Source organism: Grammomys surdaster, unplaced genomic scaffold, assembly GCF_004785775.1.
Source record: "Grammomys surdaster isolate TR1022 unplaced genomic scaffold, NIH_TR_1.0 125793, whole genome shotgun sequence".
Taxonomy (NCBI): domain Eukaryota; kingdom Metazoa; phylum Chordata; class Mammalia; order Rodentia; family Muridae; genus Grammomys; species Grammomys surdaster.
Genome location: NW_021620624.1, coordinates 636,461 through 657,600, shown reverse-complemented (window position 1 = coordinate 657,600; position 21,140 = coordinate 636,461). Strand labels below are relative to the sequence as shown.

The following is a 21,140-nucleotide window of genomic DNA, read 5'->3' as shown; positions in this document are numbered from 1 at the left end:
AAATAAACACTTTAAAAAAAAAACTTAAAAGCTTTGGATAGAAATATATATCGAAAATATTAGGTGAATATTCTAGTTGGTTCTTACTTAAACAAGCAATGTAATTTGTGAAGCTGAATAGTATATTAGTAAACTCAGAAAAATAATCAAACAACAAATGCATAAACAATCACCTCCCCCACCTCCACCCCCAGACAACTACAAGACTTTCTGGTTTGATCATGAGACTTGGAGTATGGTCTAACAGTAGGGAATTGTTGTTTTCTTAGATATTGAAGGGACTTTGGGCAGCTCAAGTGTGGCAAGCATGGTTCTGGCAGGCCTTTCCCTTTTCTCCTACTCTCCCCTCCACTCCCCACCCCTTGCTAAAACAAACAGACAAAAACAAAACACAAAACCAAAAAACAAAACAAAAACAAAAAAACAACCAACCAACAAACAGACAAACAAAAAACCGGTTAGATTACATTCCTAAAGCTAGCCACCAAGGTCTATTTCCTTATTTGGCCACTTCCTCCTCCTGAGGCCAACTACCAAGGTACAGCAATCCCCCCCCACCCCTTGGCTCACTTAACATCCTCAGTTATAATTAAGTCCCTCATCTCGACACTGGGTTTCCATTTTATCCTTATAACCTCCTCCATTGCTTATGGGCCACTATGCAGAGACGGCCCTTGTTCCTCTCTCTCTCCTTCTCCCTTGTCCTCTATCTCCTGTCTTTGTCTCTCATTCCTGCCCTTTGTCCCTCTGGGCTGAAAGCTTGGTCTTAGGAGTCTTGAGACAATCCTGTTGCCCTCTTACAGGTATGAAAATGCTATCATGGTTGTGAAACCCAGAATATTTCTTCTTAGAAGAGTCAGCTAAATGATTTAAACATTATTGTGTCTGAAATTTATTCAAATGGTGACGCGTTCCCCCTCGTCCCGCAAGGAAGACGCGACACTGAGCTCTTCTTTAAGCAGTTTATTCAGGACCCTCCTTAACCATCTTCTGACCCCAGGAAGCCTCTGCCCATAGGCTAAATACTTCATCGGCGCTGACCTCAGGAAATGCCACATGGCAAATACCTATAGGCACACATATGCGGAAACCAAGCCAGATCATCAGCCCGAGCCAAATAAGGCACAGAGAGTACCCGCCATCAGGCCGAGTGAAGGCGGAAACCAGCGCCATCTTTAAGGCGCGGCACTGTGCGGCTCTCCACAAAATGGCATAAAAATGCAGACCCATTTTTTTGTGTATATAAAATGTGTTCACAGTGACTGATGGAATAAGGGCAAGAAACGACATGTTTAAAGTTCCTTACCAAGGGTGCTAAGAAGCACACTGAAGCAGTAATTTCAGTCTGTCCTTTGGGGTTGAGTTTGTAGTGCTGACCCCTGCCCTTTTTAAAAATTTGCTGATGCACGCCAAGAATTATTTAGCCCCACCAGACACAAATGAGCTGTTATGCATACTAAATTTAAAACCAACAAAAGAAAAAAAAAGCAATCAGTTACAATTGCAAGCTACCCCGAGGAAATAAAGCCACACAATGTTCTGCAGTATTATATATAGTTGTAGTCACTTTCTAAATGTTTTATAGTTTGGCTTGCATATTCCTATCATATCTGTATTAATGCCTGGTTTTTCTTTTTGCCAACATAATCTCAGACAGTCTATTTAGTTCTGGTCTATGAATACATCCCACAAAGACCTTCAGAATATATTTTTTTTAATTGTCAACCCATCAGTTTACCACCGAATTCTATATGACTTTGCAAGTTATTTCTTGAAATAATTTCAACCAGATAAGAATTTCAGAATTGCAATTTTGTTTTGTTCTTGAGATTTCAAAAAGCCAGACATTTAGAACATTATATACTAAAGGCTGACATAATTTGAAATGTAACTGAGTACACGAGGTGGTGGAGCCACGTATACTCAGTACTTACTATAGAAATCTAGAATTTGTCTTTGTAACTGGGCTCTTTAGTCAAAGACCGTCAGTGCTGTTCTACATAGTGGGCCACGACAGGCACATTGGTCAACCAGATTCTTCTGGGGTTAGCAACTGTCTCTGGTGTCCAGGAATGAGCTCACGTGACTTGGAAGGCTCGGTGCCAATCCGGTCAGAGGGCTGTACAGTATCAGTTCTACCCGCTACGCGGACTTTACCAAGATGGCCTCCAGGCCTCTGCGCCTCAGTCCGCGGGGGCAGCCATCTTGGTAAAGGCCAGGCAGAGGGTGGAGCGGGGTATGACAGAGCTGCAGCCTGGGACCGCATGGTCGGAGACGACCATCACCAAAGATGGGAAGGCGGCGCGCGCTAAGGCGCAGCGTGCAGCTGTTAGTGTCCTCAGCGGAGCTCGGGTGGCGGGGCCGAGAGAGGAGGAACGCGGACGCCGGGCGTGGCGACACCCGCCGGGGCTCCCGTGCCGGTGTGCCCGCGGCGGCGAGGCCCTCAGGCGAGGGGACGCGACGCAGTGCGCGCCCTCCCGCCCTCAGCGCAAGGTGAGCCCGCCTCTCGCTCCGCCCTCGCGAGCTAGCTCCGCCCCTCGAGCGTCCGCTCCATTCAGCAGCCTCGCTCCAATCCGCCCTCTAACCAACTCCGCCCCCGCCTCCCAGCCCCGCCTACCGGCATGGCCCCGCCCACACGCAGCGCACTGCCTCCCGGGGAACCTGAGCGCCTGCGGGAGAACCTCTTTGCTGTTATCCTGGATCCTCGCGGGAGGCGGTTCGGCGACCGCGGTTCTCCTTCGCAGGTTTGCTCCTTCGTCTCGGTATCGGCGTGGAGCAGCCTTTCTGGGGCTGTTCGGACACTTTGGTAAAGTGCAGCGGGTTTCGAGTAGGTTTCCAGCACCCGAGCCCTGTCTCTTGGAGATGCACTTGTGAGTGGCAGGCTTCTTTTGAATTATCGCACCTCTGGAGTTGCGGAGCTTGCATCTCTGGATCCGCTTACGTGAAGAGCCACCGTGTTTTTAGGCGCTTAGAGGGAATTAGCTGTATTTGGGATTTAAGATTCTACCATCCCTGCAGATTCCCAGGTTACAGCTCTACGATAGGAATACAAGTGGATGTATCTTTATTTGGTTGTATGTAAATGAATGGGGTCCACAACTTACTCAGAGCAACTTATTTCGGCTTTATGTATAGTATTTATGTTTTGAAAAATCCATCCCCAAAGCATTATTTCTGTTTTTCTTAAAGTAACTTATTTAACCACAGAGCAAAAGCACGAGGCAGGATTAGAGAAGGATGGCGAGAGACTTTTTTCTTTCTTTTTTCCTTTTCCTCTCTCTCTCTCTCTCTCTCTCTCTCTCTCTCTCTCTCTCTCTCTCTCTCTCTCTCTCTCTCTCTCCTCCCTCCCTGTGTTTCTCTCTGTGTCTCTGTGTGTGTCTCTCTGTCTCTCTCTCTCCCTCTCTCCCTCCTCCCTCTCTGTGTTTCGCTCTGTGTCTCTCTGTGTGTGTGTCTCTCTGTCTCTCTGTCTCTCTGTCTCCCTCTCTCCCTCTCTCCCTCTCTCCCTCTCTCCCTCTCTCCCTCTCTCTACTGTGCTTGCTCATTAGATCGGCTAGTATTGACGGTGGTTCAGATGGACTTCCCTTCCTAAGGTGCGCGGTATGAACCTGGTTGGTGGGAATATGCGTTCAGGGTCTCCAGTGGAACCTGCGTAATGTGTACTAACACTCAGGGAATGAGAAAAGACAACAACCTGAAAAAAGTCTGGGATTCTTGCTTTGCCTTTACTGTAGGCTGCTTTATATGTTGTTATGCTGTGTCTTGCATGGGTGGTTTTGGTTTAGCATGAAGTCAGAAAGTCGGTCTTGCAACATACTTCTCTGTAAATTAAGAAATAATGTTCTTTATTAACAGATGGAAGTATAACAGTTCTTTTTTGTCACATTGGGTAGAAGTTAGTGGTAGCGACATGATTTAGAAAGAAGTTACATAATCTTTAAAAGGATGATTGCCTGTGTCTTACAGCAGTCTGTAATTAAAAAAAATAGTTTGATTTTTGTTGTAAGGAAATGTTAGCTCTGTTAGCTAACATATTTTGGGCAAATATGTGTGTTTAAAATCAGAATCTAAGAGGAATCAAGAGTTTGAAATGGGTGTAAGACAATTGGAAATAGAGCCATAATTTTCAAAAATTTTAGACTTGCTGGCTTCTCGAATTATATAGCAAGTGTCCAAGAGACAAAAGTCCTCAGTGTGTTTATCATGCTTCTATTTCCACCCACAATTCCAAACTGGATTGGACAGAGTCTACATTCTGAAACTGATTTATAAAGTTTGTTCAGTGTGACTGTTTGAAGTCATTTTAACATAAGCATTCCATCATAAGGTCTGGGTTGTTTCATTTGATAAGATATTGGTTATACATTAGTTGGTGAGTCATTCCTACCTATTTGTTTGCAAGAAGTCTTATATTCCTTTAGGTATTTATTTTGAAAACCAAGGACATTTTTGTGGAAATTTAGTTTATATTTTGACTTTAATTTTGTTTCCTGTGTGCATAAGTGTACGTGTGTGTATGTGTGTGCATGTGTGTGTTTCTCTCAGTGGTGCATAGCTGTAGCTATAGTGGGTTTTTCCATTCCTTTTCATTCTGTGTGAGTAAGAATGTGACCACATGGAGCATCCTGTCTATGAGGTACTATAGATTGAAATAAACACGAGTAAAAGTGTTTCAGTTGAAGTACTATTAAGGAATTGAACTGTGCACATTTCTTAAAGAACGTTTTCATCCTGTGAAGGCATGTATAAGATGGACATGAAAATCAGTTCCAGTGATTTCCACTATAAGGTTCAAACAATCATCGCTCTAACTCCTACACTCCTGAAGAATTCTACAGGTCTATACTGCTTTATTTGACCTGTCTTTTGAACTTAGTAACCGTCTACGGCCATACCACCCTGAACGTGCCCGAGCTCGTCTGAACTTAGTAACCATTTATTCTGTATTAATTTTATTAATCGACTTTTACAACAGATTATGTATGTTCTTGGGTAGCCCCAGGAGCAGTCCATATATAGTTATGCTCAATACTCAGTCTATTGCCAACTAACCTTAAGTGATGCATTATAACTTGAGCATTTTTCAAGATATTTTTGTATGTCTATTTTTAGTTGCTCTTGTAATACATGACTTTATTAATACTATTCCATGGATTAAAAACATGAATTTATGAGCCTGGGAGATTTTAGCCATTAGGCTAAGTAAGGTACTTTAGGCCATGTTAAACAGATGAAGCAGGCAAGCCAAGATTGCACAGTATGGGTTGCCAGTGCAATGCAGTCTGTACCTTTAAACTGGATAAAAAGTTGGGGATGGTCATTATTGTTGGCTGTGGAGGCACAGGACTGGATTTGGATGGATCAGCATAAATCAAAGGCCTGACTGAAAAACAACTCTTAATACTGAGTATGGGAGTGCGTGTTCATAATCCCAGCATGTAGATGAAAGAGACAGGCGAGGCATTGTGAGTGGGAGGCTGATCTGGGCTACATAGAAAGTTCCAGGCCAATTTGCGATATCTAGCAAAACTGTCTGAGAAAAAGAAAAGAGAGAAAGAAAGAATGGATTCCGCCTGGCACGTTGAACAACCTCATCCCTCCTTAGCAGAGCAGGTCTCTGTGTGTATGTAGTTGGAACCTTCCCACATTAAGGGACACTAACATACTGACCAGATAGAAAATGTCTGATGACTTTATGTGATTTTGTAATCCTCTTAAGTTAGAAGAATGAAGTTATCACATCAGCAGTCCTTTAAACTGCTTACTTGTTTGTTTTGCTTTATCAGACCTTTGGTCTTCAGCTATTAGATGACCACAGTGATTTGTTTCGGAAGTTATTTTCTGTGTTTGAGGCCTCTTAATCTACAGAGACACTTGTTCCGTTTTAAGTGTGTGATTTTTAGCTTGCTTAGAGAGCAAGTCTCTCTAAGTACAGTCTATGTTGTTCATTGGAAAGCCAAGCATTTCCTCTTCTACCGTAGTTAAAGTAACTAATTGATGACTCAAGAGTTTCTGGACTTTTTTTTTTTTTTTAATTTAAACTAAATAAAGTCCTGAACTTGAGATAGAGTATGTGATTCCTCTTCCCCGTGCGGACCATGTTCTCTGTGTGCAATGCTAAGAATTTTTAGGTGAGATGTGATCTTAATTATCCCAGGATAATTAAGGGGAGCGCATGGCTAATAGACAGTCTAGACAGCTGCGGCCAGATCCAGATCCTGGGAACATCATATAACTCTGTGGCCTGACTCACTTTGCCTGTAAGGAGGTCACACATGTGTTGACTTTTGTCATGGGATAGGTATTCAAATGGGAAGAGACCTTGGCGGGTATGGATTTGGTTCAACTTCTATAGCTTCCACTTCTGCTTCTCTCAGGAAAGCTTAGCTTATCATAATCTCTCAAAACTGATTTACCATTGCAGAGGCGATACCCTTTTGATACTGTTAAGGGGCTGTTGATTCCTTAGTGTTGGCTTGGTGTCCATGTAAACGTTTATTTACATGGGATTAATGCCAGTACACATACATTGTGTATCCTTCCAGCGAAGAATTTTGACCTAATACACTTTTGATGTTCTCAGCAGCATCCTCTTGGCTAAGCATAAACCTGGTTATGCACAGCTTTGTAATTTCTTTATGCAGGGCCATTCAGATACGTTCAAATCATATTTTAAGTCAGTGTTTTACCTTTGGTATCACTGCCACACTTGTGTAAATTGTCAGTGACACAGGAATGCATTTTGTGTTACTGACAAGTAGGCCTTGGCAGATGAAGGAGCAGGGCTTCCCAGGATGTAGGACTGGAAATGTGAATATTGAGAAGGTCCCTAAAACTATACATATTGGTCCTCTACCTGGAGATGTCTCTTTCTGGAAGGATAAAATGCAGGCTGAATTTACACCATTTCAAATCAAGGAAAGTATATTCAAAGCACCATGTATGTATTTTCATTTCATATAACTGAAATGTAGAATCTTATTATTAGTTTGTTAATTAATCTTATTGATTATTTGTTGATGGGTCTTTTATATAATTTCAAGTTAGAACAATTAAGTAATTAAAACAGTACAATTTGAAAACCATGCAAGATTAAAGGAGTATTTTTTTCAAGGAACTGGTGCTTATTGAATGCCTACTAATAGCTTCTTACTTAGAAAAGGAAAAAAAAATCCACATTGTTGAAAGAAAAGTAAGATTGAGTGGTGACACTTGGGAGGCAGAGGCAGGTGGTTCTCTGTGAGTTTGTAGCCAGCCTGGTGTACAGGCAAGTTCCAGGACAGACAGGGCTACACAGAGAAACCCTGTCTCAAAAAATAAATAAATAAAAATAAATAAAGAAAGAAAGAAAGAAAGAGGAAAAAGGCAAACTAAGGCTAAACTTGTCTCTGTGTCAGTGCTAGTAATTTTAATTTTTGAACTGTGGATTGTACTTGTTAAAAATAATTCATTGGATTTTTGCTTGTAGGTTTTGTTTGATTAGTGGAAAGCATTGGCTTTGTGGTTTGATCAGCATGGGTTGGACTCTGAGACTCAACTGTTACTAACTTTTTGACTTTATATGAGCCCTACCTTTAGTTGTTATTTTAGGTGCTCCCGTAAGTATTCCAGTTAATGGCAGCTATATTGGATGAGACCGGTATTGGGACAGTTTAGAACATTGCTTAAATATTTTTCTCCAACATGTGGAAAAAGTACAGAACTGGACTGTTTTGACTTAGTGTGGGTGTGTACCATTCCTAGGGTGTGGTCTCCAGATGGCTTCCTGTAGCAAGATGCAGGAGGAGTCTGGACAGTGATATCCTTTCTCTTAGGGAGACTACCGGTAGCACCGTATGTGACTTACGGTTATATCAGATTGATTAGCGTCTCACCAGCCTGGCCATCCCTTGCTGAAGGGATGTAGCTGCTCAGCTGGTGACATACCCTAAGCTGGACAAGGGAGGCTGGATTTTATGGTTGATCTCTTTTGTCTTTACCCCATACAACTGTAGACTCCTCCCTCCCAGCCATTCCTCATACCTTCTCCAGTTAGTGGGACTGCCCTTTGTTGACTTTAAGTCTCATTGTCCTTTACTTTTGCTTCTCCTTTTATTTGATTTGCAGCAGGTGTTCTAATTAAGCCCTGTTCTTCATTTGTTCATTCCACAAGTATTTGTTGAACACTTAGCACTTGCTAAGTGTTGCCTGCTAGGTATTGTTCTATTACTGATTGTAGTTTTTTCTCCTTGGTTTGGCTCCCTGGGAGCAGAGCCAAAGTAGACACTCAAGTGAACAGAATAAAAGTCTGTGACTTATCAGCTTTATACGTGGCAAGGTAGTCTTCCTTCTCCAGTACTGCTAATCATCTATCTCAGGATTATGGCGCTGACTGGTAGAAGAGAAGATTCATGCTAACCTAGCCTAAATTCTAGAATACCAGAGAGAATCTTGGGACCTTCCTAAATGCCTGAACCCCTTTGTGCTGATGATTAAGGACTTAAAGTACAGAAGTGGTTCTCCGCCTTGACCCCTGACTTCACATCAGAACCAACCAACCATGGGTACCTCCTTCAGAGGTTTAGCTCAGGAGCCTCAGGCGCAGGGTAAAATCTCCACAGTTAATTCTGATGTGCCCTCAGCACTGGGAATCAGGCATGAGGCTTTGTTCCCAGCTGGACAAGAACTGTTCTAAGCAGGCTTATCAGTCACATGTTGGAGATCAGATCCTTTCTTGGCAGCTTGGTTTGACCATTGAGAGGAGGTGAGAAGTACTGAGATAAGTGATCTGTGACTGAAGTCGCCAGACACCGAGATGCTGTTGGGGGGTGATTTATCTGGAGCTGACCTTGCTTGCCTTTTGTAATGTCCTGTGTGGACATTTTAGCTGCGGCTCCAATCCCTGTTGGAAGTGCTGGGTCCATGGTAGTATTGGAAGTTTGCAGTCTTTGCTCTTGGGGGACAGTGAAGGGACATAAAGGAATGGAGTAGAGAGGATTATTATTATTTTCAAAGCCAAGAGACTCTCCAGGCTTCTGAGAGCTTCCATGTGACTCTAGAAGGAGCTCTGGAGTTGGTAAGAGCCTTGGGTACGGTGGTCTTATTTTTAAGGCTTGTGTGAATTCTAAGAACACCAAGGCCTCTGTTATTCAGAAATAAAAGTGAAGACTCATCCAGCTGAGTCCATTTCCATCTTCTTTATTCCATTATCTTTAGTTCACATATGTCAGTGTTTTAGAATCCAATAAAATGGCAATTTATAGTTATTGAAGGTTTACTGTGTGCCAGATACTGGACTAAGAGTCATAAAACTAAAGCATAGGAAGGAATATCAGTGGCAAAGTTTGGAAGTATTTATTTTTAAGTATTTGTGAAATGTTTGTGATTCTTTTTTCCTGACAGTCAAGTTTAGTATATTTTCATTATGTTCTATTTTTAAAAATGCTTTTATAATTTACTACATGCTTCCTATTCATTAAGAGAGTACACTGAGTTGAAATTAAGTGTCTCAAACCTCCTTTAAACCTTGTGGCTTTATTAGTTGACCTGAAACTGCCTCCATATCTATACCCCCTGATTCTTGGTCTGTGTTGAAGAGGCCAGGGTCTGACCTCAGTAGTGCCTGGGCCTGGTTTCCCTGTAAAAGTCTTTACTGTTGGTTGTAGTTTCTTCCTGTACCCCTTTCTTTTAAAGGATGTGACATCATGGCGTCTTGACTGGGATAACAAGCCTGCCATGGTGCTGTCTCATTCTTAAATTTAGAGCTCCAGCAACTGTTAGTGACTATTATGCTTTATATCCTACCTCCCACGTCCAGCACACGTCAAGTCCCTTGTTGGCCATACATTCAGGAGGTTGTGAGTCTTTCCAGTGGCAGTGACCCTGTGTGTCACATGACCACCAGCGTGAGCTATTTGCCATGTGAGGATTCCTCACGGTTCTGTGAGCTTGGGTCACTGGTTTCAGAAATGCTTTATTCTAAAGACTATCATGTTCATCCTTCAAAGCTGAGCTTCAATAGACATGATCTGGAGCAAGCTAACATTAGTATGGCTGCTTAGGGTTGGTGCCCCCACCTCACCCCACTCTCCCTTCCCCCTGTACCTGGAAAACTAGACTACAACAGTGGTCATTCAAACAGTGTTTACTAAACAGGACTTGACAGGTATTGTAGCAGTCACCCTCTACTTAGGTCTTAGTGTCCGTGTCCCATTTGTCATACAGTCTCTACACAGTCTCTTCTGAGATACTGTGTCATGCTCTGAAAGACCACTAGCCTATGTTTAAACCTGTAACACCACACTTCCAATAACTCTTCTCAGATAAAAATACTCTATGAGGCTCTTTCCAGTCAGCTCAGGGAAAGTGGCTGGACAGAGCACTTCCTTCCAGGCTCTGAAATGGGAGGGGCTGGCTAGGGCAAGCCCCAGTTAGAGGAGACAGGTGCTGGTGGCCTGAGCTGAGTCTTGGCAGGGTTAAAGATTGTTGTTACAGTTCCAGAGGCAGTAGGGACTTTGGCACAATGGCCCAGTCTTCTCAGTTTTTTTTTTTTTTTTTTTTTTTTTTTTTTTTTTTGGTTTTTTCGAGACAGGGTTTCTCTGTGTAGCCCTGGCTGTCCTGGAACTCACTCTGTAGACCAGGCTGGCCTCGAACTCAGAAATCCGCCTGCCTCTGCCTCCCAAGTGCTGGGATTAAAGGCGTGCGCCACCACCACCCGGCCGGCCAGTCTTCTCATTTTATAGCTGAATGAAAGTGAGTCTCAGCAAAGTTCGCTGCAGAATTCAGTGCAACCAAAGTGGGAGCACTCACCAGAGTTGGAACACTCACCAAATTGGGAACTGAGCTGTTAACTGCTCTCTTTTTTTTCCCACCAGGAGTTAAAAAGACACTGGGTCTCTGTGTGACCATGAAAGGTTTGGTTTCTGGTGGAGTATGGAGAAAATGGCGGGTCCCACATTCGGGAGGAACCCTATAGTTCCAGCAGCCTAGAGGCCTTGGCGGCGGCAGGCCCCAATAACACTAGGAAATCCTTGGTTCTAAAAAGGTTTATTGTCATGGCAGATGGTGGATGGATCTAGGCGTACCCCCCCAAAATTCAGGGCAGTCTTGAGCTATATAGGGAGGGAGAAAGGGGAAGGATTGGGGGAGGATCTGGGAGAGGCATGCTTAATTTGCTCTGCCCTCTGGCCTTCATTAGTATGTAAATCCCTAGGGCCTGAGGCCTATCACCTGGCCTATGTGACTGAACAATGTAATTCTATGGAGACCGTGACTGCTTTTCAGGACCCTGGATTCTGGGGGGCACCAAACTCCTGCCAGTTCTCACACAGAATCCCACGCAGCAGAGTCTGCAGAGTCTCGGGGTTCTAGGCACCTGCTCAACCATGACCCAGGATACCCTTACACAGTCCCACAGTGGAGCACTGGCTAGAGATGGCCGGAGACCCTGCAAGGGACGGCATACATTTCGCCACACTCCCAGACTCCAGGCTCCTGACACACAGACTAAGACCTCCATTGATCTGAGCCTTTCAGTCACAGAGGGCAATGCCCCTACCAGCCCCTCCACAGGTAGAGGGTGTGACTACAGGCCTCAGGACCTCAAGAGATCTCCATATTAATGAGATACATAAGGGCCAGAGGGTGTAGCCGATTAAGCATTCCTTCCCAGACCCTCCTCCCTCCCTATTTAACTCAGGTCTGCCCTGAGAAACAGAGGGGCTGGGGTGGGGGGGACACAGCTCATCCACTTTCTGCCATGACAATAAACCTTTTGAAATCACGGACTTCCTTGTGTCTTTGGGGGCCCCCCCGCCATGGGGAACCGTGGAGAAGGCCTTTGACTACCGAGCAGCTGCTAAATCTCCCACCAGAAGACCTTTCTATGTTCCCTCCACGGAGGCCTGCCAACTCAAGCAAGCTAGCCGAGCCAGCCAAGCAAGTGCTGTAACCAAGAGTCTGTCACCCTGTGGGGCGCCGCCAGAGCTCTCCCTCATCCCTCTCAGCTGCGGGCTGGTCTGGATGCCCTCGTGGCTCAGTTCTTCCGCAGTGGTGTCTGGGAGCCCAAAGATAGAGACCACTGGTCTCAGGGTCGTCCCCCCCCCCATTCCCACCCTCTCCCCCCCACCCCTTTTGGCCGGAGATTCCCACTCAGGAGCTCTGCCCCCACGGGACTTCAGGCTGAGACTTCTCTTTGCCGGACAGAGCCCCGAGGTTTCTCAGCCCAGCGCTGTGTGGAGTGAACTCAGTTAAATTTCTGCGCTTTGGAGCCGTGGTTCCAACAGCCTGGGGCAGCAGACACGGGGAACCACAACACAACCTAACAGGACCCACACCCACGCGCAAGCTACAGCCCCGCAGGTCTCCATTTCTTTTTGCCATGGGTTATGTTTCCACAGAAAGTTTTCTTTTAGTGTAGTTATGGCAGAGTCAGTACAGGAAAAGATACCCACATTTTGGGACACAGTTTTGTTACAGCATTGGTTTAAGGAAAAGTGAAGGAACCTTTAAGGTCATTAGCATATTTTAAGCTTGGTTTCAAGTTCCACTAAGATCAGCTTAGTGTCTTTCCTGCCTTCATCCACCAACCTCTTTAACCATGTAATTCTGTATAGCATTTAGATATTATTACTACCAGGAACAAATCTATATTTTGTGGCTAGTTTTATTTAAAGCATTAGAGAAGGGATAATTATGTCATTTTAAGAAACATTTTTTTGCCTATTTTTTAAATTTGTCATAACATGATTATCCTGAATTTTCCAGTTGTGTTCAGTTAAATGGTGTTTTACACACTGTTTTTATGCATATGAGTATTTTGCCTGCATGTACATATGTGCACTATGTGTATGCCTGATACTCAACGGGGTCAGAAGAGGGTTTGGGAGCTCCTGGAACTGGAGTTAAGGATGGTTGTGAGCCACCGTCTGGGTGCTGGGTGCCACACCTGGGTCCTCTGTGAGAGCAGCAAGTGCTCTACTCCCCAGAGGCTTTGTTCTAATTGTTGTCAAATCTTTACTTTCTTACTTACATGAAATGAAATACTTGTAGAGGAATCATCTAGAGTGTTCATATAGTTTAGTGACTTAAAATCTTTTAATAGCCCATAAGGTGACTTTTAATTCAATATACTGAATTAGCCTTATAGTTAAGAATATTTAAAGCCTTTGGCAATGTGCAATCAGGACACCCATTGTCAGGGTACCTGCTGTCCTTGACTCCTTTTGCAAAGTAAACATGTTCTCAAATTTGTATCTAAAGAGTTGAATTAGATTACGCATTTATTCCTCTCAGAATTTACTGTTAAATCTAACATACTTTTGTTTAACATTCTTTTGTCAAGCAATTTGTGTTCAAGTAATTTTTTGTCAATAATTAGATTAGAACTTCATGAGACAAACTTGAGTTTTTACAAATGCAAGCAAATACTGTGATATTAATAAGGTTTAAGGAAACAAATATTGTCATTGTTAGACTTCAGCGCGCAGCTTAGAACAGACAACACCAGACCAAACGGTTCCAAGTCGGGGGGTTTATGTAGGGCAAAGGGCAAAGGTGGGGAGAGAAACAGGAGAAGATGGCAGAGAGAAAAGAGGGCAAGGTCAGGGAGTTCTGCCTATTTATATGGGCGGTGATGTAGCCTTTTCCCAGGTAAAGGTGAGGTAGCCAGGTGGATTCTGGGAGTGCATGGTGGTTGCCTTGGCAACAATGTAGGGTCGCCTAGATCTGACGTCACTGAGTTTGGGCCTGCTACCAACAGTCATAGTTTTTTCTTACATAAAATTATCAAGGAAGAAATAGAAGAATTTAAGCAATGTAGGTTTTTAAATTTGTCTTATATTTTGAGATTGTCTTTCATCTATGAAGCATCTTAACTGGATATCATGTCTTACATTTCTTTCACTCTTTTACTGAATATACATTATAGTACAGATAACTGTGGGTCCGTCTTCCATCCTGCTGTTGGGCAAAACTCACTGGGGAGGCGAAACATGGGAAGTTTGACTGCGCCTATCCTGACGCTGCTGTTCAGGTGGCGGGGAAACGCAGTCTGAGATGTGGGAAGCTGAGGCTGATATTCCCTGACTTATGAGCATCTAGTTGCTGCTAGAAAACCTCACAGAGAACTCTGGAACGAAGAGTTGGGGTCCACAGGCCCATGATGAGACCAGGACCATTGGGGGCACGCAGGCTGAGGACAGTGTCTAGCCTGGCCAGACTGGGAGCCCCCTTTTAGCTCATCTGTGATTGTTCTTAGCTTGTGGGTGCTAGTAGTGCAGAGAGGCCTTCTGTGGGAAACTTACTGTACGGCTCCATAATCAAAGGCTTTCTTCATGCTCCCCATGGTGGTTCCAGACGAAAGATAGACCCCAGTTCCAAACTGTTTATTGGTTTTTCATTGTGGAAAATAGATGTATACCAACTTCTCAGGGTGGACCAGAGATTAAATACCTTTTGCAGGGAGGAATGTCCTGGAAGGGGAGCTTATTGGCTAAACCCTCAGGGACTCTAGGTGCCTCATTAGCATGGAGAACTCTTTTCTGGGCCTACATGGCCACAGGTCATGTTTCCTTATGTGGGAAGTATGTCATGTGTTCCAGGCCAGGAATCTGGAAGGGAGCTGCCTGGTCTCAGGTGTGGACCTGAGTTTCTGGGGACTCAGACCCACTACCTTACTTAGTCTCCTGGCAAGGTCCACTGTCCCACAGACGGTAATTTGTGTTTGGCACTTCAGAGTACTAACTCATGGTTCATTTTAGTACAGCAAAGAGGACTTGACGTTTAAAGCAAGGAGCCTGGGTTCTTATCTCTTGTTAAGACACTGCTTGGCAGATGTATAGATGCATGATATATGTGATATATATATATATATATATATGCATGCATATATTCAGATATCTAATATCTGTTATATATTATATATTAATCTTGTTGCTTCTAATATATATTAAATAGTAAATAAGATATATGTGATAAAATATCTTATAAAATTAATTAATTAATGATCTTCACACAGAATATTCCTCTTTTGCTATATAGCATAGTTCGCAGGCTCGGACATATTTCCCCTCACAGTACCTTTTTCCGTGTCTGTAAGTGTCTTTTATGGAGTCTTCTAGAATTTCAGGGATGGGTATAATTCCTTTGACTCTCTCGGAGTCCTTTATAGACATTTCAGAGAACTGTGATGTTGTTGTTTTTTTAACCTGTGCTATATAGCATTGTAGTAAAAGGATCCTTCTCTTCCAATAAAGATAAGGTGAACAAATACAAAACTGTAAGTGTGGCTTTACTCAGTCTGTCATCTGAAAATACAATCCTGGGTATTTTCCGGATGTAGTGTCAGCACTATTATTGTGTACCAGCCACCCTATATCTATAAAATGTCTGGTGTAGGAATTCTAATCTGCTGCTTCCTAATTTATGTGAATCTTGATGCCCCAAACATACGTTGCACTGTTGTGATTTTTCTCTCTCACTTCTCACATGATAAAGCAGTACATTGAGTTCTAGGGATCTGGCACATCTTAAATGTCAAATGTATGAAACAATTCTGAGATAGAGGATTCTTGTTTTTAGAAAGCATTTTACCCATGCATGCAGTTACTGAAGTAAAATATTTGTACTTGGCTGGCTTGTTTTCACCCAGTGTCATGGTTCAGACCTCCTTTTGGTTAGAGGGGCTGAGTCCTTCTTCTATTAAAGAAGCAATTAATCTTCAGGGTACTTGGTGGTTACCGTATGGAACTGTCATCTCTTTTTGTAACAGATTTGTGTTTGAAAAGCTCAGAGGCAGAGGTTTTTAGTACATAGAGCTTGTTTCTAGTTTTCCTGTCATTTCCTCTAGTGTTGCCCTTTGTGAGATTGTTGCTATAGACATTAACAGCGACCAGAAGGCAGCAGTTGGTGAGTGAGAGCCCTCTCATGTGACTCAGCTGTCAGGCAGGCTCTGTGCGTTTCCATGGCATTAGGCTCAGGTTGTCATTTTTCACATCCACTGAATGGCCTTTCAGGACTTTGCCTCCAAAACCTTCTTTCCAGGTTGTCTGGGTTCAGTTCTCCTCCGGCTTCTCCTCCGCTCTTTCTCTCCGCGCATGCAAAGATTGCATGCACGGGTCATCTTTAGCGTTGCATGACATCATGGAAGTACTAGATAACCCTGTGACTACTAGTTTTCATGCCCACCTGTGGCTCCCCCCCCACCCAATCCTACGGCTGCTAAGAAATCATATGTAAAATCCCTGTAGAAGCATTTGGTGGCCTCAAGGTAGGAACTAACACATCTGAGAACAGGATAAGGGTTGCTGTTTGGAGGCTGGGTAGTTGCGCAGGGCCAGAAGCTTAAGCCTTTCTGAACCACTGTGCTGACTTTTGCAGGAGAAACCCTTGGGGCCTCTCTCTTTTGTTTTGTTTGTGTGAGATTTGCTTATAGTAGACCATCTCTGGAGTGTGTGTGTGCATTTGTAGAGGAGTCACGGGAGGTATGAAGGGAGGATGGTCATTTGGTGTGTAGAGACCTATTCTATAGATGGCTCAGGAGGGAATGAGGCAGGGGTAGGAAAAGGAGCAGGCAACTCAGGAAACCACACTGTCTGGGGACAGACGTCACTCTGTCCCCTCACTGTCACTCTGAGCATCCTCATAGCAGCTTAGATCCCATGAATATCCATTTTTCTTGGCTGCATTGAGTTTTGTACTTGGAGTCTTGCTTCCCCGTGATGTCAAACCATATTTCAGTTCCAGCAGGTCAAGAGTCTGCCTTGCTGGGGTGCCGCCTGGTCGAGTGCTTCCACTTGATTACCTTATCCTTAAAGTTTTCAACCATCCAAATGCTTTCTCATCTCTCCAATTCCAGTGTCTTCATTGACTCTTGGATTTACTATAACGATTGTTTTTCTCATTGCTGTTGTCTCACTCTCTATTGATTGGACTATCTGCTTGTGAGGACTTCAATTACAAACTGGAGATTATGATACCTAACTTCAGGGCTTCCCAGGAGCCTTAATTGAAATGAAATGGAGAAACGTGTAGTCGGTGCTTTCTGTTCCGCAGTGGTTCAGGTTTCTCTCAGTATTCCATCTCCTTAGCTCTAGGGTTGGTTTCTGTTTGCTTTTGTTTGAGACAGAGTCTTCCCCTTATGCAGCTCTGGCTGTTTAGGAATTCGTTATGTAGGCTAGGCTGGCTTTGAAATCACAGAGATCTACTTGTTTCTGCCTCCTAAATGCTGGGATCAAAGTTGGCGCCACCACACCCAGTCCCCTGGTTTGGCTTTCTAGACCTTTCTTTTACTTCTTATTTTACCCTGTTTTCAGAGTTGTCTTTCCTGCAGAACCTCCTTTAAGCATCTTCAGTGTTCTGCAGTTGCCCACAGCGTAGCAAACCTTCCTGATGTGGCAGTCCAGGTGCAAAGGGTGGCCTCCGATTCTGAAACAAGCCTTTCTAGTCTTCATGAGACTGCTAAGTATTGTTTCCCAAACCTAACTTTGACGTAGCTCTTCCTGTGAGATGTGTTATCTGTTTATATAGTAATGTAAGCTATCTAAACTCTTAAGTCTCATCTGGTAACATGAACTGAGTTGTAATGCATAGTCCCTGTTTTTGCCTTTGTAAAGTCTAGACTTAAATTTTAAGACATAAAAGTGAGTCTGTGAGAATGGAGGCACCTCACCTAGAACACTTTAAGCTTTAGAACGTAGAGGGTTTAGATGTTTGGTCAGTTAGCCTGGTTAGAGAGAAAAGGATTAGCATTTGGGTGTGTACATTTAATGTCCATTATATCACCTAATCCTTTGAAACCTCCACAGGGTAGGTAGGTGAGAAGAAGGAGGATTAGAAAGGCTGTTTGCCTAAGATATGATGCTTGTGAACCCCTCTCTCAGCTGCCAGGCACTCCCCTAGAGGGTAGTGTCTGAGCAACAGTGTGTGTTTGGGCTTTTGTTAGTCCTGGTTTCTTTTCTCCAGTGGTTATTCTCCAGATGGCTGAGTATTTACCCTCATATTACAGAAAGAAAATCGGGGGCATGTACATGTTGCTCCTGGGGTTTGCGTTCTTTTTCTTTCTATCTCGGACATCTTTGTATTTCATCACCCCTTAGTCAGGAAAATACCATTTTTCCTTTTTTAATATGGCTATATGGTGTGTAATTATGTATGTGTTGATTCTAAACCAATTAGAAAGCAAGTGTTTGTTTGCTTAATATAATCAATAGGATGGAAATGAAGTTCTACATAGCATGTAACTTTGTACTTTTAATGTATTATTTTCCAGTTCTGGGTGTCTTTGGTCCTGCATGATTCACAATCAGGGATTTCAGTGTCTTGAGTGTGGGTAGCGGTAGGTGTAGTACAGTCAGTGGTAGCAGCTGAGGCTGAGCTGGTGTGTGCCTGAGTCTCCAGTGATTTTATTGGCTTAGACCATTCAGTCTTCTCAGTAATCTCTGGAGCTAATGATGTCCTAATCTTTATTTTATAGTTGGGAAAATTAAGATGAAGAAAAGGTGGAACATTTATTCAGAGAGAGGAAACTTTAGTGTCTTGCCAGTTTTAAGTCTGAATTACTTAGAATTTATGTTGTTGCTAGGTTAGTTGATGTGTTGTCTCCTCCCTCAGCAGTTGAACTCATCTGTATTCTCTAGGGGAATAGGTTACAGATTGTTGTTAGTGTAAAATGACCAAGCCTAGCAGGGTGAGTGTGAGTCACTTGAATCACTGGGGCATCTTGAGGAAACTAAGCCAGTCTTACTTTATTGTTAAGACCATTGGTCGTGGGGCCCTTGTTGCTTCTTGTTTTTGTTTTTCTGTGCCATAGGCCTGAGGGAAGCAATTTAAAAAGAGGAAGTATTTGTTGTGATTCACAGAGGTTTTGGTCCATGGTAGAGGGTTTCATGTTTCTGGGCCTGTGGGGAGGCTGACACCATGGCTGAAGGGCATGTTGGAACAGAGGAGGATGCTAGGGAGAGGCCGGAGCATGCTATCTTTTCCTGTATACATCTCTTCTTACTCAGTCCCAGCAGGCCCCAGCTTTCATAGTGCCCAATGGTCAGCTCCCAATGGTCGATTGAGATCTTGGATCCATCCATGGATCACTTCATTGATGAAGGCAGAGCCCCCATGATCTAGTCACTTCACACAAGTTCCACCCCTGAAAACAACTCTGTTGGGAACCAAGCCTTTAACACACGAGCCTTTTTTGGGGGTTGGAGGGGGTGCTTTCTATCCAGATCATAATAGTACTTCTGTTTACTCTGTAGAATGTCATGGAAACAGACAATTTTATGTCTGAATGCTGGCTAGGGAAATAATGTTTTAGGTTGCATCAGTGAAGGGATTTTTGAAAGGCTTGGCTGACATGTTGAAAGGGAAGGCAAACATCTTTTTTTTTTTTTTTCCTAGCAAGGAGTAATACTGGATCTTAAAATTCTGTTGTGCAGCAAGAAATTCTGAATCAGTACAGACATGATACTCTTCTATGGCTGGGGAAATACTGTCGGCTGAGAATGATGCTGTCTAATAAGCTTTGATGATTTTGTTAAACTTGGTAATCTCCCCTTTCCTTTTTGTCTTTTTCTTTTCAAAGCTTCTCACCTAAGGACATGGATGAAAATGAGGACAGCCAGTCTCCAGCGCCAAGCTATCAGTATCCAAAAGAAACACTGAGGAAGCGCCAGAACTCAGTGCAGAATTCGGGAGGAAGTGTGTCTTCTAGGTTCTCCAGGAAAAGCTTCAAGCTGGATTACAGACTAGAGGAGGATGTAACTAAATCGAAGAAAGGAAAAGACGGGAGATTTGTTAACCCGTGGCCAACATGGAAAAGCATCTCTGTCCCAAATGTGCTCAGATGGCTGATAATGGAGAAGGATCACAGCGGTGTTCCAGGCTCCAAAGAGGTGGGCAGCATTTGGCTGGTTTGGAATGTTTTGTGTATGCTTTATGTACAAATATATGACTTAGTTTTTCTGGGAGGTATGGCCCTCTATTTAGTGATCTGTGGTGTTTCTGTATAATAAGACATAACGATAAGTTGAAGAGACAAATGAGTCTATGACTACGTCCTCCGGGTCCTGTGCAGTAGCACAGGACATGTGTAAATGATCTTTCCCATCTGCAGCCAGAGGCTGGGTAAAGGGCTTTAGAAACAGGGGTGGAGTGGTCAGGTCTGACTGGCAGGCTTGGAACCGGCTTCAGGAGTATGAGTGGCAGTCCTAGAAAACTATTTTGCAGAGGTTTTCCAGGTAAGATTACTGCATGAACTATGTTTTGAAGATGAGAAAATGCATGGTGTATTCCAGAAAGCAGCAGTTTGGAATATGGATCCTGCAAAGTAAGCCATGACCTGGAGTGTGCCTTTAACCCTTGGACTTGGCCGCCACTGCTATAAAAGAAATCCTTTGATGTCCATTGCAGAGCTGTGAAGGCTGACTGTGTTTATTAGCCTTCAACTACAGTAGCTTTGCTAAGGATGTAATTTGTTCCTTTTAGCATAGGTATGTTCTGGCAGGGGTGGACGACAGTTCCCATTATAGGGGCGTCTTTCTTAGTTTCCCCTTGTACTTCCTGCCATTTTCTTTAACTCTGATCCTGCCTAGCCTTTGGGGAGTTAGGGGCATTCCTGAAGGCTTTGGTGTACAGTGGGAAGAGGTAAGGGCACTGTGCCGGTGGAGGTGGATTCTGGCCTTAGATATACTTGAGGAATGTTGCCTGTCTTTTTAAAAAGGATATAGGATTGAAAATCTTATGTCATGCCAGGAGTGGTGGTGCACACCATTAATCCCAGCATTTAGGAGGCAGAGGCAGGTGGATCTGTGAATTCAAGTCTAGTCTATATAGTAAGGTCCAGGACAGCCAGGGCTATACAGAAAGACTCAAAGAGGGGGCCAGAAGTGGGGAAGATGGGGAAAAAGAAATTTTCTATCACTTTCGTGCTAGAAATATTCATAGTCATCTACATATAGTAGCATATCTACATATGTCTATAGAGATATGCCTGTATACACACATATATATGCATGTATTTGCTGTGCTGTAGATTAAACCTAGGGCCCAATAATTGTTTTTGTTGATTGAGACAGGTTTTTGATCTGTAGCCCAGGTTGGCTTCAAGCTTGTAAAACTATGAAGTGCTACTAGGTGTGTACCACCGTGACCTCAAAATAAATAAATAAATA

The 21,140-nt window shown here is 43.5% G+C and overlaps 1 protein-coding gene across 2 annotated transcripts in view; it reads left to right on the top strand.

The window, feature by feature from the left end:
• Nucleotides 1-2,698: 2,698 nt before the first annotated feature.
• Napepld (N-acyl phosphatidylethanolamine phospholipase D) overlaps nucleotides 2,699-21,140 on the top strand; it is a 36,123-nt gene continuing 17,681 nt past the window's right edge. Inside the window, exons 1-2 of one of the 2 annotated variants that reach the window (XM_028789180.1) lie at nucleotides 2,699-2,744; nucleotides 19,553-19,862. In XM_028789180.1, coding sequence (XP_028645013.1) covers nucleotides 19,569-19,862 — 294 coding nt within the window. In that variant the 5' untranslated portion in view covers nucleotides 2,699-2,744; nucleotides 19,553-19,568. Of the gene's footprint in view, nucleotides 2,745-2,816; nucleotides 2,871-19,552; nucleotides 19,863-21,140 lie in introns of those variants that run through there. The other variant, XM_028789179.1, reaches the window with a different exon arrangement.